Raw genomic sequence first — 24,125 nt, forward strand, 5'->3', positions numbered from 1 at the left:
TTGACACGAGGTTGCTAAAAGCAGCGACCTTGACCTGATCGCGGCCGATAAATTTGAAGGAAACAGAACGGCTGGCAGGATCCAAAACAAGAATTCTCACCTCATGTCGGCAGGGCGAAACCCGCCAACTGAGCAACGACGGTTGTCTTTAAGTACTTGGTCAATGCCGTGACTCGGTGACTGGCAGCCTTGCTGTACAAGGGTCCAGTGCTTACAGCATTGGTCAGCATCTTCCTGTTCGCTTGACGGGCCTTCGCAGCTTCCATGCTGTAAACCCCGATTGCATCTGTGGAGAAAATGAGGTTGCCTCATGCTTCAAGTTCGCAGGAATGGGGCAGGTGACCTTTCTAATGCCAGTACTAGTAGTATCTGGATCCATACTAATATGCCTGGCAGTTCTCTGGTCACATCTGTCATGCATCCATAGCCGACTGGGCTGGCCGAGCAACTCTGCAAACTAAACCTTGACCACACGAAGCAAGTGAGCTGCACTGGGTTCCAACTTCGTCGATGGCATCTCCCCTCACTGGCCACGCTTTTCGAGCGCTGTGATAACTCAAAGTTAATACTAGTGAGTCTTCTTGGGAGAGATGAATCGGATGATCACGGAAAAATAGTGAAAATGCGGTGTATCGTCAGAACGGGGCCCCAATACTCGCGTTATCGGGATGGTCTTGAAGACCACATATACGATGTCATCCAGATACACGCAGAAATCAGTCAATTCGTTGTTTTCAAACAAGGCAGGACTGCCGTTGCTCGTGACGTACACATTGAAACCTCAACAGGCATGAGTCTCCATATATACTACGTGGATTTAATGCCTACATGTCTGGCAGTGGATGTTCTACTCTCGTAGCGTGATGACGCCACAGGAGCAAAGACTGATAATCGATCAGCATGTAAGTAAATAGACTATGACCCCGCGGATATCATGGTGGTGCAGGGACTTTGAATTTCTTATTAGTATATCCGGCCCCACCTCGACCCATTCCCAGTCTTTTTCGCTTGATCCCAGACACAATTGGTCCGGCTTCCACTGGCACTGGTGTACATGACTGCAGACGATCTGATCGAGAATGTACAACCGGTCGGGCTGGAGATTCCACCTTGGCTGGAGGAGCGAATGGAACTGGGTGGTGGACGCACGTCAGACCTACTGGTGTCAACTTGAATGGCTTGAATTGCGGCCCGGTTATAGTTCGATCCGATCGCTTGGTTTCAGCTACAGCTGCTTCAGTGGCTTCCGTTGACACCGTTGCGCATAACTGTGGACGATCTGATCCAGGGTATACAGCCGATTGGGCCAGTGATTCCACCTTGGCTTGACGATATAATCGAATTGACTGGTCCGCGGAACCGTCCGTCGTGTTTTCTAGCATCAACTTGGGCCGTTCCACATGGGGTGCTGGATGGGGAACCTTGACAGTAGTTGAAATTTCATTCCCGTGCAAGCCAGCGCGTACACCTACGGCATCATGACGTGAGCTCTAATCAAACAACCATTCAGGGACTGACTCTGAAATGTGGGCACGTAATTAGCAGGAATGTCTCTCATGATAGGAGGCGGAGGAACGGGTTGATTCTCTGGATTCCCATCAACGTTCGTATGGCTCAGGTGAATCTGTCTTGCAGTCAAATTACTAAGAAGGAATTAGTCGCAATCTTTAGGACTTTTCAGACAGACGATGACGCACAATATTGTCATTCGTCGCTTCACCTCTAGTTCATCAGGCATACGCGACCCTCTATCCAGAATTCTTGCTATAAGACGGAGGTCTTGAGTGGAGTGCGTATGAGGCATGTCGGAGAACAACGGCTGGAGAGAAAAGAAACTAGCCTTAGGCACGGCATCGTTCAAATGTTTCACGGAAATATCTTACTGGGTACTTGGAACAGATTTTGGAGATGAATTCAGACAGGTCTCTGGATTTGAAAACGCCAGCGACCTTGCGCTTTGATGTGTGCGTTAGGTAAAGTGATGTCTGTGCTCGAGTGCATGCAACATATAGAAGGCGTCTGATTGATCTGGTTAGAACATATCAATGTATAAAATGATATGCTTGCCTTTCTTCATGAATGTCGTCCGACCGGTAAAAAGGGAATGTTCCATGTTCCACTGATAATATGCTTATATATGTGCACAGGAAGGAACAGTAGGAGGTTGCAAACCTGCTGGGACAAAAACAACTGGCCATTCGAGACCCTTCGCAGCGTGGCAAGTCGCAATAGACACTTTCTGTTGCAAATGCTGAGTAATCGGAATTTTGACCTCGAAAGACAAACCTCGTCATCATTTTCATTCGACTGATCACCTGCAGATGACAGCATCGATGCTTGCAAGAACTGCCTTAGCGGAGTATCTCTGTGCAGTTGGTTAAAAGTTATTTCCAAAAAGAAGCGAAACAAGATAAATTACTGTAACGACGACTCTTCTCCATCAATGACAGGAACGTTTGAAGCGTCAGCAGTGGCGTCACTCGCGAAGTTGATCAGTTCTTGAACGTTCTCCCATCGTGTGTCCCAGTCAGGTTGCGACTTTTTCAGGTGTTCTTGGTACCCGATGAGCTCGACCAACTTGCCAATCAACTGGGCTGGTTCCATTCCATCAGTGGCGGATGATTTCAGTGACCGCATAACATTCACGAAGGATTGGACCTTGCGCTTTACAGATGGTTTCAGATCCGGAATCATAGAGTCGTGGATGCGTTCAACAAGAGTCAGTGGTGAAATTCCGAGTTTCTGTGCTCGTGAAAGAATTTCTCCTAGGGACTATCAGCAATTGATAAGCCGAAGAGACATCAATTAATTATAGTCGGCCCTCACCTTATCCCCGATTCCCCGTGAAGGAATGTTGACAGCGCGAGAAAACGCCGGCTCAAAGTGTGGATTGTCCACGAGCTGGAGGTATGCCAGGATATCTTTAATCTAAGTAAAAGGTTGTCATGTCATCAAAAGAAGCGTAGCTGATCACTTGCTTCTGCCCGTTCGAAGAACTGATGTCCACCGAGCATTCGATTGGGGATACCTTCCTTTTGAAGCGCGTTCTCAATCGTTCTGGATATGGCATTGAAACGTACTACAAACTGTTTGTAAGTAGTTCGAGCGTTGTGAAGAAGGGACGTACGAAGCACCGCAAAGTCTCCAAAACCTAACATCCCTCCGGATTGTGCTATCATGCGGTTGATCTCCCATGCGATGAAAGCGGCTTCGTCATGTTCTGTAGGAAACGAACGGAGCATTGGAAGAGGCCCACGCGGATGATCTGTATGCAGAGTTTTTGCAATCCGCGATGTATCTTTGGAAGTGTTGGTAAAACTATTTTATACGTCTGCACAACTCACCTTGCGAAATAATGGCGAGGCTCGTTGCAAGGATAGATCCCGCTGAACGATAATTTTGCTCAAGCATAACCTGCGCTACGTTCGGGAAGTCTGGGAGTCGAGTCAAATGCGTCCAATGCATGGCTATACACGTTGTCTCTATCTTACCGTTTTGCATCTTGCCAAGGTTTGTAATGTCTGCAGATCGCCAACCGTATACTATGTAGTTGTGAATTAGATCAAGATCAGGCAGTATTAATAGCCAGAGCGTACTTGACTGATCGGGATCCCCAACAACCGTCACACAACGACTGGTAGCAGCGATACAACACATGAGCTCGTATTGGACCGCATTTGTGTCTTGGCTAGTGTGATTTCGGGTGAGCCTTGATCATCAATAAGAAGCGAAAGCTCACAATTCGTCGACAAGTATATGCTGACACCATGCAGCATATCTCGGGTGCCGTGAGAAAAGCCTAACGCCAAAGAGAAGGAGGTCGTCGAAGTCTAAACTATTGCTTTTACGCAAGGTCTTCTCATAGTCGCGGTATATCTCTGCAAAGACACGCTGGAAATCTTCATTCGTTGACTTCGAGGAAGCAGCTTTGCTTGAAACATGTCGGCTTTCTTTGCGTGGCATGACATCTTCAGGAGTTTCTCCCTTGGATTTGGCTCGAGAAATCAATGAACAGAGAGTAGCAGCATTCACTTGAATGTCATTGGACGAGAGGAAATCGCTGTAAGGCTTCAACAATTTGGTCACAATTCGCTTGCTACAATAGAGTTCAGCACAACATGACTGCAACATTTCGGCGACGTACCCCTCATCAGAATCACATATAGTGAAGTTCCCGTCAAGGCCCACCGATGTCCCATATTTCCGCAGAAAGAGGGCGCAGATCGCATGGAAAGTTCCCAGTTTCACTTTATTAACGCTATCTTTACCAATAAGCTTCAAGAGACGTGCTCGCATTTCGTTGGCTGCCTTGTTGGTGAAAGTAACAGCGCATATAGACGACGGGTCCATCCCATGGTGCAATATCATGTAGGCGATTCGCGAGGTCAGAACTTTCGTCTTGCCACTTCCCGGACCTGCTAAAATTTGGAGCGGTAAGTCTGGATGATGAGTTACGCCTGTTCAAACCAGACAATTTAATACGCGAATAATGCTACAAGAAGCAACTTGAAACATACATCTAGTCTGAGCAGCGTTAAGAGACTTCAAAAGGTCTTCCGTCATCCTTGGTTCTCCACTGAAGAATGTAGAATAATTCTTTAAAGTATGAGCAGTTGAGCATGCGTGAGCATGTGCAATATAGGAGTGTGCAACGCGTGTGGAGTGGACAAAGCTATGAATATGAGACGCGTCTGTGGCGGACACGGAGGTCACGTGTTTGAACGAACCGCGATGTCGGACTCGTAATTGACTTCTCGTCGTCGTCTCCCACCATGCCATATTCACTTTATACGCCGTGCGTACTAACATGAGAGAACAACCTTACCAGTCCCTACCACATTGTATTGGAGTCGTCGCGAGGTTCGTCCTGGCTTAATTTGGCATCTTTCCGGGGTGTCCCATAGATTAGTCAGCGAGTATGGGTTTCAAGCTCAAACATGGGCTCTTGGCATGCACCCCTGTGTTCATTATCTTTCTTGTGGGTAATACTTTCCTATATTCATTGCTTCGCAAACTTCACTACTTTCTCACACGCGTCCTTCAATGCATCGGCGAGAACTTCGAAGTCCGAAATCTGATTTTTACCAGTAAGAACCAAGATCATATCTTTACGAACAGGTTCTCACCTCGTTCCACACCTGCGCGCTACACCTTGTCCACCATTTCCCATTGTGGTAGTAATGAGCGGCATACACGTTCCACTCAACCAACAATGTATTGATCAGCAGAGAATTAATTTCATCCGAATATCTGATGTCGCCAGGAATGGGCAGTTCCACGTTGACCTGACCAGGGAACATGAGATACGTGAAAAGAAGCTGAATAACGCATTTATGCACCATGTTGAAAGTTAGTTCACCGTCAGGGTCCATTACACTGGTTCCCAGGAGACTTGCTAGATGCTTTCCGCCTGCGATTGCGAGATTGTGAGTGTATTCGTTGATCTTGTGCTCGCCGCCGAGCCACTGTCTGAAATCCAAGGCTAATCGCAGTCAGAACAGTGACATTAATGACGACTTCGCACCAACCTGCGTTTATACTCAGTAATGGAACATAATCTCTGGTTCCTGTCCCTAGCGATCAACGAGACATAAGCGTTTGAAGTTGTATAGTTCGGTTTATTCGAGTGAACTGACATTCGAAAAGCTTCACAAAATTTTGTGGGCCATTGTAGTGCTCATCTTCAGGTGAGTGATAAGTGAATGGGGTGGGTATAGAAGATTTGATAACATGATGGTTTCTAGTCCGTTTCGTCAGACGTCGATAGTTGAGCAAGGTAAGGTTGGAACATACCGTCTGGGAACATAAAGGACTGCGCAGCCTCTCTTTGCAAAGAGCCATTTGTGACAATTCTGTTTAGCTCAATTGGTCAAGAATAATACTATCACGAGCTGGAGACGACAGACTAACCGATACCCAAAAGTCAGGCTTCGCCTCCGACAAGTTAATATCTACTTCCTGGCCAATGGAATGCGCAGCATCGATTACCGACCAAACACCTGCATCCCTGCAGATGGCCACCATTTCTTTCCAGGGAAGACGTGCGCCAGGATTGGATACGATGGCGTCTAATATAGCAACGACCTTGCGAGTCTGCTTGAGATCGCCCCCTTCCGAGGTCACCAGGCGGACATGTTCTCGCCAATTCTCCAGTATCTCCGTATGTGAGGCAGGGAAGTTAAGATTGAATGTGGACACTTGTGGGTGTGGTTGGGTGTCTGCAAGATACCTAATCGTTCGGGACACAGAACCATAAGTCGTGGTATCTGTTTTGTGAGGGAAAGGGATAACATAAGTGGGAGAACTTCAATGCAGTGATTCCTGACCTACTCCCGATAATGATATCCCCTTCATTCCACTCGAAATTGCGAAGAACCGTAGCTATGCCGTGTGACGTATTATCCACCAAGACACACTCATCAGTCTCTGCGCCTATCAACTTGGCCACTCGAGTACGAGCCTCATTCCAGTGGTGAATGCACTCTATGCGTATGAACCTGTCTGGGTTGGCTTTCGATGTGAGCGGAAAGTTTTTCGCATGCAACTCTGACTGGCATGGGTAATGAACCATATGAACCTTCAATGCGTCAGCCACGAATCAAGGCGAGTTTGAATCGGAATACCCGATGATAGAACTCACCGTGGTTGAGGTTGACATAAGATGGGTCAAACTCAAAGAGCTTGTGCATTGCGTGCCCAAATGAAGGGGGCGCACGTTTGTCTAGCTCCACATCAGTAGTCAAAGTACTAGGGGCTAACTCGGAGGACAATGAGGTCTTCATATCAGTCATTACGTCCGTGGGCGCTAGTGGCAAGTCCAGCATGCAACCACGCTTAGAGCCTAGGTTTAAAACGGCCTACGGCCCGTGACTCAGCGTGACTCAGAGCCAGACGAGCAGATAAGGATTACCGCCAGCTAAATGCGAGTCACCGAAAACCCGATGTGGTCTGTGGCAAACTGTCAAGGTGGTCGCTAGTTGCGCGCTCATGTTAAGAACGTGATTGAATTGCGTAGCATACAGTGCGGCAGTAACAAAAAAAATCGAACAGGACGATGCAGGAGCTTGCACAACGGTGCACAATTAGCGTACAACATAGTACAACCGAGTAACAGGTAGAACAGTGCATGGAAAACAGCGTGTCACGATAACTAAGCAGTTGGGACCAAATTGAGAGAGTGAGAAAACGAAAGCAACGGCAAGCATGCAAGAAGAGACAGATTCAGAGCTTAGGGCAAGTAGTGAAGCCGGTTGACGTAGGAGAGTTATGTGCTGAGACCATCCATGGTTATGAATTCAACTACGTTTGCCTTAGCCTCCACAATTGAGATGAGCATTGAGCACGACGCTCAACACGACGGCAAGGAAAAACCTACAGCATCGACAAGCTTCGAGCGAGAGGCATAGGACTCCTTCCGTTCGGCCGTAAGGCTGTTCCAGTACGCGGCGAACTCGGCAATAGTACCTGTCTTGTGCTCGGCCTGCCATTCGATACCACAGAGATTACGCGCTGTCGTCGAGTCCGAACTGGGCTTGAAAATATTGTTGGGATTCGTTGGCGTTCTTTTCTTCTTGCCAGGCTGGACGATGGCTCCTGGAGACGAAGATGCGGACGTTTCCATGCTCGATGCTGGATCACTGGAGGTAGCGGCCGTTGGTGTTGCTAGCGGTGGAATCCCCTCGAGCGAGTCTGCAATTGGGAGTATAGTTTAAACTCCTAGTAATAAAGTTAGAATCAAACAGACTAGATAGGTTTAGTACAGACAAAACGCTTCGGACGAATCGGACATATAGACCACTCGATCAAGAAGGCTTGATCCCGCTTGGAGCAAAGTTACTTGCGTACATAACAGTGCATAAGCATCAACAAATTCTGGAGTCAGATTTGATCAAACTGCAACCCCGCTTCACCCAGGTTACCCATATGCGTCTGTCTCGAACTGCAACTCACTATCATTTTCAAAACGCCAAGTCCAGATCTCGAGTTCTGCACGCTCGCAATATGCCGTGGGCGCTCATAGGCACTGTTCGAACAAGGACGAAGTATGTTTATTACAAGTTAAAGAGCAACGCTAGTTCGACTTCACAGGGGCAGAGGCTCGAAGAAAGACAGTAATCGGAACAAGCCGGAGTACATAAACTAGCAGTGATAAAATGATCAGATGCGAAAGTCGTGGATTCGGTGCGCGCGCACCGCTACTACGATCGGGAAAGCGGATCCTCTCTATTCAGAAATTTCGACACGAGCTTAACACCAGCGAGTTCTTATGGAGCCACGTCTAGAGATATCGTGTTGCCACGGCGCATTATATTCAAGTTGCTAGTCGGTCGGACGCACAGCACTGAGCAGATGCATGTTTTGGGGCTGACTGCCTGTGTATAAAAGCGAAGGGATAACTCTCAGTTCAATAACGAAGAACATCATCTTCAAGTGCCACAATGAAGTTCATCTCACTCACCACCATAATTACGTCTGCCGCAGTACTGGCGGGCATCGTGGCAGCACAGGACCCTAACGGCACGCCATGCACCCAGCCTGGCGAATACCTTCAGCATGCTTGTATTTTGATCTCGGACCGCACACTTGCGGGTGCTTGCAGGAAATTGGGAGTGCGGAACACTTGCAGGTTAAAACGGGGGCTTGCCATATTTACTTGTATGCTCGGCAACAAGCACTGTGCAGGTCATGGGCCAGTGCAGCTGTTCTACGTGCTGTTCTGTCGTTAATGGGGGGTAAAGCTCCTAATGGGTCCGTCAATTGCTTATAAGAGGAAAAGGGGAGTCCGCTTCTTGCTTGCCGTTCCCGAAGGGATAGTATAGACCACTCGGTCAAGAAGGCTTGGAGCAAATAGACATCAGAATTACAAAACCCATGGTTTGCCGTGTACTTTCCTACAAGAACAACTAGTTATTACTTCGCAAAATTCACTACTTTCTCACACGCGTCCTTCAATGCATCGGCAAGAACTTCGAAATCCGAAATCTGATTTTTACCGGTAAGAATTAAGAAGATCATGTCTTTACGATCAGGTTCTCACCTCATTCCACACCTGCGCGCTACACCTTGTCCACCACTTCCCATTGTGGTAGTAATGAGCGGCATACGTATTCCACTCAACCATCAATGTGTTTAGCAGCAGAGAATCAACTTCATCCGAATATTTGATATCGTCAGGAATGGGCAGTTCCACGTTGACCTTACCAGTGAACATGAAATGCGGGAAAAGAAGTAAAACAGCGCATTTACGTACCATGTTGAAAGTTAGTTCACCGTCAGGGTCCATTACGCTGGTTCCTAGGAGACTTGCTAGATGCTTTCCGCCTGCGATTGCAAGATTGTGAGTGTATTCGTTTATCTTGTGCTCGCCGCCGAGCCACTGTCTGAAATCCAAGGCTAATCGCAGTCAGAACAGTGACGTTGATGACGACTTCGCACCAACCTGCATTTATACTCAGTAATGGAACATAATCTATGGTTCCTGTCCCTAGCAATCAACGAGACATGAGCATTTGAAGTTGTATAGTTCAGTTTATTCGAGAGAACTGACATTCAAAAAGCTTCACAAAATTTTGTGGGCCATTGTAGTGCTCATCTTGAGGTGAGCGATAAGTGTATGGGGTGGGTATTGGAGATTTGATAACATGATGGTTTCTAGTGCGTTTCATTAGACATCGATAGTCGAGCAAGGTTGGAGCATACCGTCTGGGAACATAAAGGACTGCGCAACCTCTCTTTGCAAAGAGCCATTTGTGACAATCCTGTTTAGCTCAACTAGTCAAGAAAAATTATACCATGAGGTGGATACGGCAGACTGACCGATATCCAAAAGTCAGGCTTCGCCTCCGACAAGTTAATATCTACTTCCTGGCCAATGGAATGCGCAGCATCGACTACCGACCAAACACCTGCATCCTTGCAAATGGCCACCATTTCTTTCCAAGGAAGACGCACGCCAGGAATGGATACGATGGTGTCTATTACAGCCACGACCTTGCGAGTCTGCTTGAGATCGCCCCCTTCCGAGGTCACTCTGCGGACATGTTCTCGCCAGTTCTCCAATATCTCCGCGTGTGAGGTAGGGAACTCGAGATCGAATGTGGACACTTGTGGGTGTGGTGGGGTATCTCCAATATACATAATCGCCCGGGCCACACCACCTTGAGTCGTGGTAGCTGTTTTGGGAAAGGTAACATGAGTGGGAGAACTTCAATGCAGTGATTCTTGACGTACTCCCGATAATGATATCCCCTTCATTCCACTCGAGATTGCGGAGAACCGTAGCTATGCCATGTGACGTATTATTCACCAAGACACACTCATCAGTCTCTGCGCCTATCAACTCGGCCACCCGAGTACGAGCCTCATTCCAGTGGTGAACGCCCTCCATGTGCAGGAATCTGTCTGGGTTGGCTTCGATGCGAGCGGAAAGTTTATCGCATGCAACTCTAACTGGCATGGGTAATGACCCAAATGCACCTTCGATGCGTCAACCATGAATCAGGGTACGGTATGAAGTTTAAACTATGATACCGGTGGTAGAACTCACCGTGGTTGAGGTTGATATAAGATGGATCAAACTCGAAGAGTTTGTGCATTGCGTGCCCAAACGAAGGCGCAGCCCGTTTGTCTAGCTCCACATCAGTAGTCAACGCTAACTCGAAGGACAATGGGGTCTTCATGTCAGTTACGTCCGTGGGCGTCAGTGGCAAGTGGGTGCCGGCACGGTCCAGCATGCAGCCATGCTTGGAGCCTACCAGTGCCGTAAAACGATCTACGGGTGACTCAGCGTGAGAGCCAGCAGACCTTGAAACGAGCAAATAAGGATCACCACTCACCGAGTGCCAGTCGTCAAAAACCCGATGCTGGCCTGTGCAAACCATCACGGTGATCAGGGATTGTTGTCATGACAGACTCATGCTAAGAACGTGATTGGATCGAGTAGCATACAGTGCGGCAGTAGCAACAAAATCAGATAGGAGCTTGCACCGCATACGAGTAACAAGCAGAACAGTGCGGCAGCAGTGGTATGGAAGACAGCGTGTCATGATAACAGTTGGGACCAGGTTGGGAGAGTGAGAAACCGAAATCAACGACCGAGAAGAGACACAGCGGATAGCCAAGCGCTGGATTAATCCAAGGTCGGCGGCTGTTTCCAAACCTTGATTGAGAAGATGGAGGTAGTAGGAAATCTAAGAATATCCAAAAGCATGATTATGTAAGCGAAGTTGGATGCACAATTATATTTCTACCAATCACTCGTTGAGGAGAAGGGGAAGGATACGAAAGAGGACTTAGCTTGACATAAGTATCCTGGATGATACGAGGTAGTAGCAAGTAAAATATAACATATGAATTCATAAAGCCATCAAGTACTTTATCAATCGCCTAGCGGTGGGCGTACGTGTACTGCTAATTTGAATGCAGCCGCATCAACAAATTCTCATCATATGTACTCTGATCAAACTGTAACCCATGGCCATGATGCATGGCTTCTAGCTTCTAGCTTATCTTATCAACAGCTATAGCCACATGACAAACCAAACGCTTCTCGAATCTCACTTATCAGTTGAAGCGTGCAGGCGGTCGGCCCATTCCTCAATCCAGTCCTTATTGACTGATCTCTTCCTAACGTGAAGATCAGACCTCTGTCTTTATCCTTTATTCCTCTGAGAATGGTATCCGCATTTTTCTATGGCACGTTGATGCATCCAGAAATATTGAAACGAGTCATCGGAAACGACGGCAGTCAACTTCAAATATGCCCTGCTCTCTTGCTGGTCAGTCTTCCAGGAAATCTTACGGATCATCACCCTGACACAGCCCCGTTACAGGACTACACTAGGCACCAGGTCAAGGTGAACGATGGCGTTTCCTCCCGATAGCGTCTTGACATAACACGTAGAAAGAATGAGGATTATCCTGGGATCTTGCCGTACTCGCAAAGTCGAGCCATGTTCGATCATGACCTCAATTCGGAAGAGAAATCGGTAAGAGGTTCCCTGGTAACCGGTCTATCGGACGAAGATGTCCGACTCCTTGATGTTTTTGAAGGCAACGTGAGTCCTGCAAGTCGTTTCTATGACTCTTGACACAAATCAACCCCTCCTCGCAGCAATATACAAGAGAGTTGGTATCTGTATACCCATTAGGATCGCTGGCCAACATACGGGACATACCACCAATTGAGGTGAAGTCTCTAGTACCCACGACGCCTCCATCGATCCCTGTGCTACCCGAATTGGCGAACCCTGTAGAGGCAGCTACCTACGTGTGGTGCTTTCCCTCTTCAGAACTCCGGGCACAGCTGTGGACGTTTGAAGAGTTCGTGAAGCTTAACGCGTGGAAGTGGATCGGGTCAAGCTCTAACAGGGACTATGACGAAGTGGATAGAAGAAGGGCTATGGAAGGTACTTATATGGATGCGAGAAGTTAAACTTTGAAAGCACTCCTCGAAGTACTCGCACAAGCAGTCAGTCGGTCAACCCCGCAATTATGATTCATTGAAAATATTCTCACGGTTGTTGCAAACTACGTCCATGACTTGACAGTGGACAAGATGTCCATATGGTCAGGGGACAATCTTAGGACTTATTTTTCATTCGTAGTTGTCGCCTTCTTTCTGACGTTCGTGTTTGTTGACGGAGTCCTCCAAGAGATCACAGAAAATCGTACTTCCAAGCAAAAGATTGGTAGGTCCTTGGTCTGAGTCACTACTGTACCCTAGACTCACTTCCATCGAAGACTTCCCGGACTTTAGTCACTATAATGGAAATTTTGTAAACAACATTCCCGACAGTTTACTTCCCATAGGTCTTTGATTGTGTCATGGTACCAAGTGCAAGAGACTTACAATTGTAGTCAGACGACCGGGGAAAACGCATAATCGCAATCGGAGACATACATGGCATGAATAGCTCGTTGACGTGAGTACTGGCTGTCTAGTCATTGATGAACTCACCAACATCGTTGGACTGTGATAGGGATTTACTTGACGAGATACACTACGACTCGGAAAGAGATTCGCTTATTCACGTTGGAGACCTGGTGACGAGGGCGACTATTCACGACTCCATTGACGTATTGTCGTTCATGTCATCCAACAGAATCTTGGGCGTCAGAGGAAACAATGATCAAAAAGTGATCGAATGGCGCGCTTGGATGAATTGGATACTATCTCTTCCGGGAGGTCAAGAATGGCTTTCTGTCATGGACAAGCGATGGCCTAACCTCGACGGAGATAAGCGACTCCAGAGAGCAGAGCTTGAAAAATGGGTCGAGACGAGCAAGTACGCAAGCTGGAAGAAGATGGTGCCTGCTGGCTGGTATCCATTGGGTAAACATTACAGGGTCGCTCGTGCCATGTCTCCCGGACTCTTCGAATATCTAAGTTCGTTGCCTCTTGTGCTTCATTCTCCAACTGGCCATATGGTCTTCGTCCACGCCGGTCTGTTATCTTCCCACCCGAAGCTCCAGGCTTCCGACCCTAGACAGCCTCTTTCGCATTGGCCTACCATGGATGGCCAACATGACATTGCAAAGCTGCGTGACCAACAGGAGCTTGCAGTCCTCACAGAAATTCCAGAAAACAAAGATTCATGGACCGTAACGAACATCAAAAGTGTCACGGATAAGGGACTCGTGTCTCCCAGTCCGCGAAAGGGAACTCCCTGGTCCCAACTGTGGAACGATACAATGTCAAAGTGTTCAGGACATTCGGGTGAAGCGTACCAGCCAACCTCGCTTCCATGTTATCCGTTTACTGTCATCTACGGACATGCTGCAAGCCGTGGGTTAGACATCAAGCGGTGGTCGATTGGCCTAGACTCTGGTTGTGTGAGTGAGACAAAAGTCCTGTACTCGTGATTTGACTGATATCATGCACAGTCGTACGCCGGAGGTTGTCAGCTGTTGTCCTCGACGAAAGCTCTTTCTCTTTTGCTGCATACCAATTCAGAGACAACATACGTGTACGAGCCCCTCAATCACAAGAAATCGACTTCGGAGACAATGGACAAGCGCGCATCGTTAGCGTATCATGTGCATAATTATCTTACCAATTCTTCGTTCAGCTTTCTTCCTTAGCGAAGTAAAGGCCCGACGAGTGTAAATCATATCATATTGAACGCCTCCCATGTTACACACTATTACTAGTTAATACATGCACAGTCTTGGAAAACAGTCGAAATCATGCTAGGTCCTGCATCGGGGTCAATCACGAGCTTAGCGTGATATTCTCGAACACCGAGGATCAGTTTTGGTCCCTTGAGTAAGAAGAAACTGCAGGCTGCGCATAAACCCACCATCATTCTCAAAGCATCTATGTCATTCTCGGTCTTCCCTGATACGCTTGAAGGCTCCGCACAGTGGGCAGCCAGTGCTTGTAGTGATCCAATAAGAACGAAACCTGGCATAAATATAATCAAATTCATTTATTCCCTGCAGAGGCCCGACGAGTGTAAATCAGATTGAACATCTCCGGTGCTACACACTATTGGTAGTTGATACATGCACATGCTCTTGGAAAACAGTTGAAATCATGCTATGCCCTGCATCAGGGTCGATCACGAGCTTAGCGTAATATTCTCGAACACCAAGGATCAGACGTGGTCCTAGCACAGCTGACTGCACGATGATGAATATTTGAAGAAAACCAAAATAAATCAACACTGCCGGGGAATATGGGTCCTATGGGAAATGATGAAGCGTGGTTGCATGCAGAGGTCAGTGACAAATTGACATACATTTGACATCGTTGGCGAAAAATAGGCGAGTGAGAAGCAAACAATTACAACAAAGCTAGCATGTGCAGAACTTCAGCAAAAAAGAAAACCACATTCACGTTATGGGCTCACCTCGCAAAGTAACTGATGTGAGTTGTCATTAATACTGTGAAACAGTCCCCAATAATACCTCCCGCCGATTGTTGTCGCAATTCATGGAAGTGCTTTAGAGCAATCCGGACTGCAAGACACAGTGCGAAGGTCTCCCATACAGCAGCGAGTATCCAAGGGATGGTGTTCAAAGGTCGGGTATTGTCAACAACACATTGATAGGTGCCAGAAAGAACGACTTGCTCTGTATTTATCAATGAGCCTGAGGCACTCAAAGTCTTTCATGCATAATTGAAGCTTACCCGCTGAAATATGCCTCATGTTTATCGTGAGCATCACTGTGTTGGCGATAATAATGGCCACGAAGACAACAACGAGGAGTACCAGCACCTTTCTGGATCGTTGGTACATGGCATATGACCGAGCAATCATGATGACTTGCATGATATTTCAGTCAAGTCAAATATCACTGAGGTATTGAAACTGCGTAGCTCACCACCGAATATTGCAATTAGGATCCATGTCGTCCAATATAGCGCAAAGTACATGATAAGACCTGATACATCTAGTCAGCGTATCAGCCTAGGAGGATCGTACACTCCAAAGAAACTCACAACTGTAGTAATCATTATGATGGATCAGCAAGCCGTCCAAGAATGTTGCTCACCCCTACATGATAGTTGATTAGACGGGTATCGAAGGGAAAGTATCGGTACGGAACACTCACTGAATCTTGCAGCGGGATTATCTGAACAGCCACTGTATGTTGCTGGTCAGAAGTAACAAATAGTGCATGTGAACAAACACACTCTGTATGTTCATGCTAATTGTGGGAGATGGGCGATTAGACAACACCAATCTTAGTCTTCCAAACGTACCCAGCGTATATTATTCCAATGTAGCGCACCTGAGATGCTATCACATCAGCTCAACTTGCTAAGCACACTTATAGTACGAGCTACATACAATGAGATACAGGACAGTCATCAGGGACCAGCGTTGCCTCTGTCGCGGATTAATGGCATTTTGATGTTGTTCTTCGGACACGAGACTCTGCTCACCCAAATCAATTCGACCTATGAAACTATTCTCGGAAATGGTTACTCCGGTAATGACATCAACCTACCTCTTGTCCAAATGCAAGCACTGGAGAAACCATCAGGATATCAATAACTCTTTCATACCATCTTCAACTCACCCCAATCGTATATTACCCCAATGGAGGCTGCAACTGCAAAAACGCAGCGAAGGTTAGATCAGCATATCACCGTTATCATCCGACTGGCTCTCCACGGACCTATGAAATAGCTGAAAAATGATATGTGAATTGATGAGCGGCCACCAACTGGGGTCATTGAGATTATGGTCATACTATCAGTGGATGTGGGTGAGTGAGCGGCGAACTTGGTGGACGTACGACGATGGCATTCGTGCCAGATATACCACCTTTTATCGCCGAAATGAGTAGCATAGGGATAATAGTTGTCCGTCCGTCGATTGCAGTGAAATAAGGGTTTCTAACATGATGACAAGGGGAAACGCAATAACTTACGCAAGGCAAAGGTTTGAACCAGAAAAAAGTGAACATCCTGATTTCGGCGACTAACTTGTCATTCATCCCGGCTCGTTTACGCACCACTGGATCTTCAATCATGAAAAGCCATACCTTCCCGTGTCACGGTTAATGATGTGCAAGGCCCGGCTTGTGCCGAGCCTTGAAGGTGACCGGTGACCCTGCATGACAGCTTACAGCCGTTTGCAGAATGGCCCTGCTAGGCCAGTCCACAAAAGAACACGTAAGTCGGCAAATCAACAAACTTCTAACTTCCGATAACCAATCTTGTTCCCACCATGGGGCGTTACTTACAGGACGACGTTGCACACCCAGAATTTCGTGGTATCTGACCGGACATTGTAATTTAAACAATGCTATCCTGTTTTATTTTGACGATTGGCCTGGTGTTCTGCAAATAGCTGTAAGTGTAGGACGTTCGTCACATTACATTCCGACTCTGAAAAAGACTCACGGGAATGCTTCATGATTGGGTGATCATCGATCATCACCGTGAAAGCCCTCCTCCACGAATCGGGGGCCAAGCACAAATGTTCACACTAGCTCAGAAGTAGTACCTGCATCAAGGTGTAAGTTACTTACCATACACTGAAAGCCGCGGCTCGAAGCTTGAAGCTTTGAAGGCCCGGCTCAGGTTTGCAGATACTTCCAGCCGGGTCACGGTCTTATAGCCGTTTGAACTTTGCAGCATGCCAGGTCGATCATCAAAAATAGATCTATAATTTATGATTCCACTGCAACACGACGTCGTCGATGGCATAGAAGATGATCAATTTAGCGATCATGTGCGTGTCTGTTGTAGTGGGGAGATCTGGCAGAATGGTCTGGCGCAGGTCATAGGGAGTGCCAGGGGTTCTGGCGCAGTAGCAGGAGTCCTGGCTCGTAGTCGGTAGTCCTGCGGCTTGTCGTAGTCGGTCCTCGATAGAAAGAGCCGCAGCCTCCCGCTATAGAGGTTTGGCCTGGGTTTCCCTTGCAGTCCTTGCCCGTTCCACTGTACGAAGCACGAAATATTTGGTTTGTTGAGGACGGAGTCAGTTCCGCACCGTGGACGGTAACATGGGCCGCGGCCATACCTCGACGTGTTCCGTGACAGAAATCAGGCTGTTGGCCCTGGTTGGCCTCGCTGATTTACCGGTCTTTTTCTCACCAAAGTGATTGCCGAGTCCTGCGAATGTCGCTGAAGTGCCGATCTATCCCCGTGCCTAGTACAAAATAGCACACAGTTAAACACAATGACATCCTCGTCGTAATTGAGTCGTCACGACGAAATGCGAAAACACAAGGAACATAAAGCCAGAAAAGGAATCGGGTGTTTTACTGATGCGTTAGACCGTTTGGTGGCCAGATGGTGTAATTAGGCCTCTTAGCGGTCGTTGTAGGTTTCCATATTGCGCTTCTGCCATGTATAATATCATCTTTTAAATGTCGCGTCGAATATACAAGTAGAGGAAAGGGCAGAAAACCTGGGGGTCGAAGGACATGGCTTGCTGAAACGTCAATGGCTGAGGACGGCATGGAGGAAAATTCGAGGTACTCGTTGATTTGAGGTATGGATCCTCCCTGTGCATGTGGCAGCCGGTGACCGGTGACACCGGTGAAGGTTTGAAACATATTATATTTGACCGTTTGGCCCGGACGACGGAACTAAAAATGACAAAGGATGCCAATTGAGTAAATAACATCCGTCTATCCGTCTATTCCACGAACAACTGACGCAGGTAGCGAAACAGTACACAATGTAACAACTAAGGAAAATCACTGCGAAGGTGAAGGATTGCTGAGCTTAATCCAGGCCATGGTACCTGTGAATTTGCCTAGCGAATCATCCATATCTGATACTGATTCCTCATCGTTTGTCTGCTCGCCTGCTTCTTCCGTCGATTGCTGTTGAACAAGGCGAATACGGCGAACGCGACTCCGGCGATTGTAGGCGGCCGTATCGAGCGCCTCAAAACATTCCAAAAGGAGTTTCCATAAAGACCAATTTATATCCGATTCAGAAGTTTGGAGGTCCGTGGGTTGATAATCGACAGCATTTTCCAGAAAGAACAACTTTTCTTTGCCACATGCCACAGCGCCTAAAGTTGCCCATTCGTCCAAGGGGCGCAATCCGCGTGGTAGAAGGACTCCCTGCCTATAACGCAGGAAAACCCAGGCAAAAACCCACATAAACGACTCCAGATCATGGCGATATAGGTGTTTAACTTCTCCTCGTTGAGCTTTTGCAGCGAGAAGATCGAGCGCCATGAACGGTACCGTGCCCGTACGCTCGTTGCCCCGAGGACCCACTACATTCGCCAACGAGGATAGATCATAGTCGTTTAAGACACCGATCAGTTTGCCGTTTTTCCTGTACCACATCAAGTTTCCAGGGCTGATATCTCGATGATAGACCCCTTCCTTCCATAAAGTAAGGTGGCCTGCACACCATGTCAACGAAGAGCCACATAAATTGAATCTGACACGCACATAAGATACACTGACACCAGACGTCGAAAAGCTCTTTGCCGTGAAGCTTCGTGATGGGGTGGAGCTTTCGGAATACGAGAATGTAGAGTACGCGACTGCCCGTAGTGGGTTCCGGAACCCCGAGCGCTTCTCGGATGGCGGACGTGGGATTCGTGAACGTGTGGTGCCAGAGCAGCTCAGGAATATGCCCTTGGACGGTTGGGTGCACCCTAGCGATCTCCTCAACCTTGTCCAAGATTTTCGGCTCGCTAGTGCGACCCGCCTCTCCCCAAAAGATCTTGGCCACCATCCCATCCTGGATGTGTGGGTATTTCTTGGCAAGCGCTTCGCTAGTGGCAGGGATCACATTGGTAGCGCGTCCTTGCAGTCCGTAGTGTGTCACTCTTTCGTCGTGGCTGGTGTGAAGCAACAGATCCACCTCTCCAAGTTCTTTATCCTTGATTTTGAATTCGTGACATTGTTTCCCTTCAACTTGAACTGGGAGGAAGTCTTTGTTTCGGCCCCAATCCTCAAGTTTGAATCGTTGTAGAGCATACAACAGTACCATGAATCGCGGAAGATCTTGAATAAAGTTTACGCCCGAGCTTTGAATGGTCCCTTGCCGATCATAATACCAGATCCACATTACATCGTCTGAAGGACCGATCGTAAGAGCGCGACCAATTTCGACAAACGAACGAACCCACCGACAACGATAAGATTAATCAGATTATTGACAGCAAGATTCGCCGCAAACATTTCGGCGGCGTACAGACCCGTCTGGACGGTCACATCTGGCTCGTCAGGGTCGATCCTGGATTTTTTCGCAGCGGATTGCAAAGTGTCCGCGGCCTTGCGCTTGGAGCTAGACCCGCCCTTGGAAGGCTGTGCAGTAGTAAGGCCGGAAGATGGACCTGCAGCTCAGCCGATTTAGTTTGATCTTGGAATAAAAATGCGATCACTTACGTGCAGTGTCGGACGCAGGTTGTGTTGGGGCCTGCGAAGCGCCTGGGGCCGGCTCTTCAGCCTTAAGATGATCCACCGGCAGATATTCTGGCTTGGTAGGGATATAGTCTGTTACTGTATACAAAGGGGGCGGTGGGTTAATTCCTTTTGTCTTGCCTGACGTCTTTCTCTTGAACTCGATGCAAGCTAGAGCATCTGTCCAGGGGAGTGGCGCTGGCGGCTTTGCCATTGCATTCTTGACCATGTGAGCCTTGCGCTTTGTGTCGTGCTTCTCGTCGTGCTTCTCTTCGTGCTTCTCTTCGTCTTTCTGTTTGCCCTTCTGTTTGCTTTTCTTGTCACTCTTCTCATCTTCAAATGGAGCGCATGCGCCGTTCAAAGGAAGAATGACGACGTCAGGTTTCCGAATTGATGTTACCGTCTGGTGGGTTTGGTACATGGGCATATCGTTCTGCTGACAGATCATGTCCACGGAGGGGACAGGAGCACGCATCCCATCAACCTTGATCTCTTCAAGACAAGCGAGCGCGATGTTGGTGGCTTCTATAAAAGGGCCGTAGAACTTGTTTTCTACTCCTGGACGTACGCTTGCAGCCGTTGTAAGCATGGAAATGTCCGATCAGCGAAGGAGTACTCACTAATTTTTCAATGCTGTCTCAACGCCCGAAGAGTATATGCCTCCAGCAGAGACTTGTCCATTGCAAACCGGCAGAACTGCTTTTAGGCACTTTTGCAGGAGCTCGGGCTGTTTAGTCTCTGGAGCGCAAGAAGCGCGCTGCAAGAGGGCTTGTAGCATGGCATCTGCCTTACATTGCTTAGCCTGCTCTATGTCCCGCTGAATCCATGGGCGAACTTCCTTAACACTTGATGGAATGTTAGGTGCTACTCGATAAAAACAGGAAATGTGCGCACTGGACACCGACCAAGTCGATGTTCTCGCTGACGACGGAAGCCCCACGGCTGTTCGGGGTGGATTTTATTGTGCTAGCACCATGAGCTGGTGCATTGGCGCGTGGCGGAGTAGACGATGTGCCAGTCTCGTCGGCAGGGGACATGACGCTAGGCGTTCAATGATTACGGTGACTAAGTGTTGAGCAGAACTGGTGAGGTGGATAAAACTAAGAGGACAAGAAAGACGACTGCTTTCTGCTTGCCTTATATCTGGTCGACCAATGTGGCGTAAATGTGGTGGACCATCGATCAATCTGATCAATGGATTGATGTGGCGGTTGTGGACCTACAGTTCGACTCCGACGACGCGTTCCCATCAATATGTGCACGTGACCATGACTTATTTGCATTCTGTTGCACTCTGAATCTGGAAATCGATTTCAGTCAAGTCCGTACTAGCATCTATACTCTAGTAAGTACTCTGTGAAATAAGATCGATAGCAGCGTCCCAGGTAGTTCATGTTTCATGGTGAGAAGGACTCCGCTATCTACCACATAAATCTCGAACGTTCTCGGTGCGTTGAATCAATCATGTTAAGAAGTTCTTCAAAGAATCTTGATTTTCAGATTTATGTTCTCAGAGTGGGATGCAGTCCGACTCTCGCGCCATGTTCCACAGAAAGAAGCCCGTCAAATGCATGACTCAGTCGCAGTTGTATTCTTTTGTTCTCCTTGATAGGTACACACATTAATCGTCACCCCCTTTTAGATCCCCGTGCTGCATCTCAAGTACTGTTAATGGACATTGCTGTGTATCTTGGGTGATGTCGGACAATCAATACATTGGATCCTTCCCAGGAAACCCTTCTTGTCTCAGGGTCTCATGCCCTCGCTCATATATTCCTAGTCGGCCTTGCGGCCTTCAAGAAGTGCGTTCATGATCATCCTGCGCTTCTGCACCCTCCAGTTCCCGGTGCCCTTGAAGTAACCCTTGGGCTGTGTGAAGAGAAATGCGCGGGGGCGCGCTGAGTCTTCAACACATGATCATTTTTAGGCTAGTAAACAATGTCATGTTGAGGGATGGGTTACTAGCCCTAGTAACCGGTAACCTCTGACGAAATATGTGAGGTGGCAGGTGGCGCTGAGGAAGTCTTGAATGTCCAGTCCAGAAAAGCCGCGCGATGTGGCTGACAAAAGTGCAGTGTTCCTTGAAGCTGAAATATTTTGCAAATACTTCTAAAGAACCTTGCGGACGTGTTTCCAATACTCATCGTTCCTTTACAGATTGCCAGATGAGTCACCTAGATGTCATTAGCGTCCTTCGAGATTGGCCAAATGCTGGGGCATAGGAAAGTCACCGGCAAACTTGAAATACTATAGCACGAACTGGTTGATCGTAGAGACGAATCCTTCTGTGACTTTTATATAGTATGATTTACATTCATGTCTATCAACATGTCGTAGATCTATCCTTTTCGTGGTGTCCACCCGTCTCTCACGCCGAAGGTCAGACTCGCGTAAACCAGGATGGTGCTTGATGTAAGCGACACCAGCCCCACGCCTTCGATTTCTACTAACAAAAATTCAATGCGTGAACCTCAGCGTCGGGGAGAGATCTCTACTCATAGTTCACCAAACGTTCTTGTATACATAAATAAGTACCACGATAAAACCTGGAGTAAGTAAAAATAAATTCAACTGCTCCCCTCACACTACCCGCCTATCGCAAATCAATCATATCGAGCATCTCCTGCGCTACGCACTACTGCTTGTTTACACATGGACGTACTCCTGGAAGTCATAGCAGTTGCCGTATCAGAGTTGGCCACGAGCTCAGCGTGATATTCTCGAACACCGAGGATCAGGCGTGGTCCCAGCACAAACATCTGTACGGCCTGGAGTATCTCACTGAAAACAAGATAGATCTGAGCGTTCAGGGAATATCGGTCCTATAGAAATGATGAATAATGGTCGCTTGTAGAGTCCATGATAGATCGGCATACCACGAAGAGCGTTGAAGACAATGAACCGATCTGGAAGCAAGAGACAGCCAAAAAAAACTAGCTCGTGTAAAACTTGAGCGGAAAAAGAGAACCACATTCACATCATGAGCTCACCTTGCAAAGTAGCCAACGTGAGTTTGCATTAACACCATGAAACAGTCCCCAACAATACTACTTGTTGAGTATCGTCGCAATTCACGGAAATGCTTCACAGCAATCAAGACTGCAAGACACAGTACAAGTACCTCCCATACAGTGGCAAGTATCCAAGTTATGGAATCCAGACATGCGGAATCTCCTGCAAAGCCAATGATGCGCTGATAGGTGCCGGAAAGAGCAAATTCCTCTGGTACTCGTCAATGAGCCTGATGCACTTAAACATATCATACATTAAGCCTTACCCCCTGAAATACGCATCGTCAATATCGCGACGATCACTGCGTTGACGATTCTGATGGCCAGGAAGATAACAATGAGAAATATCAGTACCTTTCTGGATCACTGACACATGGCATGTAACCGAGTGATCATGATGACTTGCATGATGTTTCAGTCAAGTCAATATCACGGAGGTGCATAGCTCACTGGCGCCCAGCATTACATCTACAACGTCACTCGTCCAATCAATTGCGTCGTTTATGATAATACCTGACAAATCGAGCAATATTAGTTATCAGCTTCGGAGGATCACAGGCTTGCAGCAAACTCACAACTGTGGGTGTCGTTAAGTTGAATCGACGAGTTGTTCGAAAATTTCACTCACCCCTGCATGGTAGTTCAGTCGTTTGGACGGGAATGGAAGGCATCAGTGTAGAATACTCACTGCATCTGTCATCGAAATTGTTGAAACATTGGCTGTATGCCGCCCGTCAGAAGAAAGAAACAGAGTATATGTGAGGACACATACCTAACATGATCATCCTATTGTGAGAGATGGGTAATGAGCGCAACATCAATGGCTTAAACATCCAAACGTACACAGCATATCCTATTCCCGCATAGCGCACCTAGGATATTTTGAAGTCAGCAAAACTTGGAGTTGCTAAGCATAAATAATTGAAACACAAGGTACATACACAGAGATAGAGAAAGGTCATCAGGGACCAGCGTCGCCTCTGCCACGAACAAGTTGTATTTTTGCGTCGTTCTTTCGATGTGGGAGTCCGCTCACCCAGATCAGTTCAACCTATAACACAATTCTAAGCGAGTTGGCTCCTCCAGTAATCGGGATTGACGTACCTCTTGTCCAAACGTAAGCGCTGAGAATACCATAAGGACATCAGTGGTTCTTTTATACTTAATCTTGCTCACCCCAATCGTATATTAGTCCAACAGAGGCAGCAACTGCGAGATTGGAGTGAAGCTGAATCAAATTATCACCGTCATCCTGCGGTTGACTCTCCACGAATCTGCAAA

General features: G+C 47.5%; 8 protein-coding genes across 8 annotated transcripts; 2 read left to right on the plus strand and 6 right to left on the minus strand.

The window, feature by feature from the left end:
* Nucleotides 1–932: 932 nt before the first annotated feature.
* On the minus strand, nt 933–1,804 carry DFJ58DRAFT_732756 (uncharacterized protein; the record flags this gene model as incomplete). Its single annotated transcript, XM_041386209.1, has 3 exons — nt 933–1,468; nt 1,519–1,643; nt 1,698–1,804. The coding sequence occupies 3 exons, from the start codon at nt 1,802–1,804 to the stop codon at nt 933–935; spliced, it is 768 nt and encodes a 255-aa protein (XP_041239184.1).
* DFJ58DRAFT_857932 (P-loop containing nucleoside triphosphate hydrolase protein) lies at nt 1,709–4,554 on the minus strand (the record flags this gene model as incomplete). Its single annotated transcript, XM_041393956.1, has 14 exons — nt 1,709–2,028; nt 2,092–2,119; nt 2,173–2,251; nt 2,287–2,365; nt 2,420–2,772; nt 2,827–2,921; nt 2,975–3,079; nt 3,128–3,298; nt 3,345–3,434; nt 3,492–3,542; nt 3,597–3,688; nt 3,740–4,096; nt 4,145–4,457; nt 4,518–4,554. Coding segments are annotated over 14 exons (2,037 nt in total), but the record flags the coding sequence as incomplete, so codon positions are not given.
* Nucleotides 4,555–4,904: 350 nt separating this feature from the next.
* Nucleotides 4,905–6,948, minus strand: DFJ58DRAFT_87564 (pyridoxal phosphate-dependent transferase). Its single transcript, XM_041394424.1, has 9 exons — nt 6,641–6,948; nt 6,331–6,577; nt 5,911–6,266; nt 5,794–5,852; nt 5,637–5,740; nt 5,529–5,573; nt 5,340–5,482; nt 5,127–5,285; nt 4,905–5,074 (listed from the first exon to the last, which is right to left on the minus strand). Exons 1-9 carry the CDS (start codon nt 6,656–6,658, stop codon nt 5,000–5,002), a joined length of 1,206 nt encoding a protein of 401 aa, XP_041239186.1. The 5' UTR covers nt 6,659–6,948; the 3' UTR covers nt 4,905–4,999.
* Nucleotides 6,949–8,838: 1,890 nt separating this feature from the next.
* Nucleotides 8,839–11,004, minus strand: DFJ58DRAFT_87581 (pyridoxal phosphate-dependent transferase). The gene is made up of 10 exons (XM_041394431.1): nt 10,836–11,004; nt 10,547–10,771; nt 10,231–10,476; nt 9,817–10,172; nt 9,700–9,758; nt 9,548–9,651; nt 9,440–9,484; nt 9,251–9,393; nt 9,038–9,196; nt 8,839–8,982 (listed from the first exon to the last, which is right to left on the minus strand). The coding sequence occupies exons 2-10, from the start codon at nt 10,731–10,733 to the stop codon at nt 8,911–8,913; spliced, it is 1,371 nt and encodes a 456-aa protein (XP_041239187.1). The 5' UTR covers nt 10,734–10,771; nt 10,836–11,004; the 3' UTR covers nt 8,839–8,910.
* A 432-nt stretch (nt 11,005–11,436) lies between these two features.
* DFJ58DRAFT_689007 (uncharacterized protein) lies at nt 11,437–12,525 on the plus strand. The gene is made up of 4 exons (XM_041383357.1): nt 11,437–11,777; nt 11,832–11,855; nt 11,907–12,056; nt 12,113–12,525. Exons 1-4 carry the CDS (start codon nt 11,673–11,675, stop codon nt 12,431–12,433), a joined length of 600 nt encoding a protein of 199 aa, XP_041239188.1. The 5' UTR covers nt 11,437–11,672; the 3' UTR covers nt 12,434–12,525.
* On the plus strand, nt 12,518–14,172 carry DFJ58DRAFT_689009 (Metallo-dependent phosphatase-like protein). The gene is made up of 5 exons (XM_041383358.1): nt 12,518–12,689; nt 12,742–12,810; nt 12,863–12,923; nt 12,981–13,833; nt 13,885–14,172. Exons 1-5 carry the CDS (start codon nt 12,557–12,559, stop codon nt 14,080–14,082), a joined length of 1,314 nt encoding a protein of 437 aa, XP_041239189.1. The 5' UTR covers nt 12,518–12,556; the 3' UTR covers nt 14,083–14,172.
* A 3,804-nt stretch (nt 14,173–17,976) lies between these two features.
* On the minus strand, nt 17,977–21,043 carry DFJ58DRAFT_87968 (uncharacterized protein). Its single transcript, XM_041394511.1, has 6 exons — nt 20,728–21,043; nt 20,454–20,678; nt 19,819–20,402; nt 19,560–19,766; nt 18,874–19,506; nt 17,977–18,824 (listed from the first exon to the last, which is right to left on the minus strand). Exons 1-6 carry the CDS (start codon nt 20,868–20,870, stop codon nt 18,160–18,162), a joined length of 2,457 nt encoding a protein of 818 aa, XP_041239190.1. The 5' UTR covers nt 20,871–21,043; the 3' UTR covers nt 17,977–18,159.
* Nucleotides 21,044–23,255: 2,212 nt separating this feature from the next.
* On the minus strand, nt 23,256–23,981 carry DFJ58DRAFT_809959 (uncharacterized protein; the record flags this gene model as incomplete). Its single annotated transcript, XM_041391377.1, has 6 exons — nt 23,256–23,357; nt 23,529–23,564; nt 23,617–23,716; nt 23,786–23,824; nt 23,881–23,895; nt 23,949–23,981. The coding sequence occupies 6 exons, from the start codon at nt 23,979–23,981 to the stop codon at nt 23,263–23,265; spliced, it is 318 nt and encodes a 105-aa protein (XP_041239191.1). The 3' UTR covers nt 23,256–23,262.
* Between the last annotated feature and the right edge of the window lie 144 nt (nt 23,982–24,125).

Source organism: Suillus subalutaceus (genome assembly GCF_016647625.1).
Source record: "Suillus subalutaceus strain FC151 chromosome Unknown DFJ58scaffold_132, whole genome shotgun sequence".
Taxonomy (NCBI): domain Eukaryota; kingdom Fungi; phylum Basidiomycota; class Agaricomycetes; order Boletales; family Suillaceae; genus Suillus; species Suillus subalutaceus.

Coding starts and splice junctions, on each gene's coding strand:
- DFJ58DRAFT_87564 (XM_041394424.1), bottom strand. Junction 5,483..5,528: donor ATTACTGAGTATAAACGCAG/GTTGGTGCGAAG, acceptor GACTGCGATTAG/CCTTGGATTTCAGACAGTGG. Junction 5,075..5,126: donor GCGCGCAGGTGTGGAACGAG/GTGAGAACCTGT, acceptor GGTAAAAATCAG/ATTTCGGACTTCGAAGTTCT.
- DFJ58DRAFT_87581 (XM_041394431.1), bottom strand. CDS start 10,733: ATGCTGGACCGTGCCGGCACCCACTTGCCACTGACGCCCACGGACGTA. Junction 10,173..10,230: donor AGGGGATATCATTATCGGGA/GTACGTCAAGAA, acceptor TTCCCAAAACAG/CTACCACGACTCAAGGTGGT. Junction 9,652..9,699: donor GTCCTTTATGTTCCCAGACG/GTATGCTCCAAC, acceptor GAAACGCACTAG/AAACCATCATGTTATCAAAT.
- DFJ58DRAFT_689007 (XM_041383357.1), top strand. CDS start 11,673: ATGGTATCCGCATTTTTCTATGGCACGTTGATGCATCCAGAAATATTG. Junction 11,778..11,831: donor TATGCCCTGCTCTCTTGCTG/GTCAGTCTTCCA, acceptor GCCCCGTTACAG/GACTACACTAGGCACCAGGT. Junction 11,856..11,906: donor ACACTAGGCACCAGGTCAAG/GTGAACGATGGC, acceptor ACACGTAGAAAG/AATGAGGATTATCCTGGGAT.
- DFJ58DRAFT_689009 (XM_041383358.1), top strand. CDS start 12,557: ATGTCCATATGGTCAGGGGACAATCTTAGGACTTATTTTTCATTCGTA. Junction 12,811..12,862: donor CGACAGTTTACTTCCCATAG/GTCTTTGATTGT, acceptor AATTGTAGTCAG/ACGACCGGGGAAAACGCATA. Junction 12,924..12,980: donor GGCATGAATAGCTCGTTGAC/GTGAGTACTGGC, acceptor GGACTGTGATAG/GGATTTACTTGACGAGATAC.
- DFJ58DRAFT_87968 (XM_041394511.1), bottom strand. CDS start 20,870: ATGTCCCCTGCCGACGAGACTGGCACATCGTCTACTCCGCCACGCGCC. Junction 20,403..20,453: donor GAGACAGCATTGAAAAATTA/GTGAGTACTCCT, acceptor AACGGCTGCAAG/CGTACGTCCAGGAGTAGAAA. Junction 18,825..18,873: donor CTGGTGTCAGTGTATCTTAT/GTGCGTGTCAGA, acceptor CATGGTGTGCAG/GCCACCTTACTTTATGGAAG.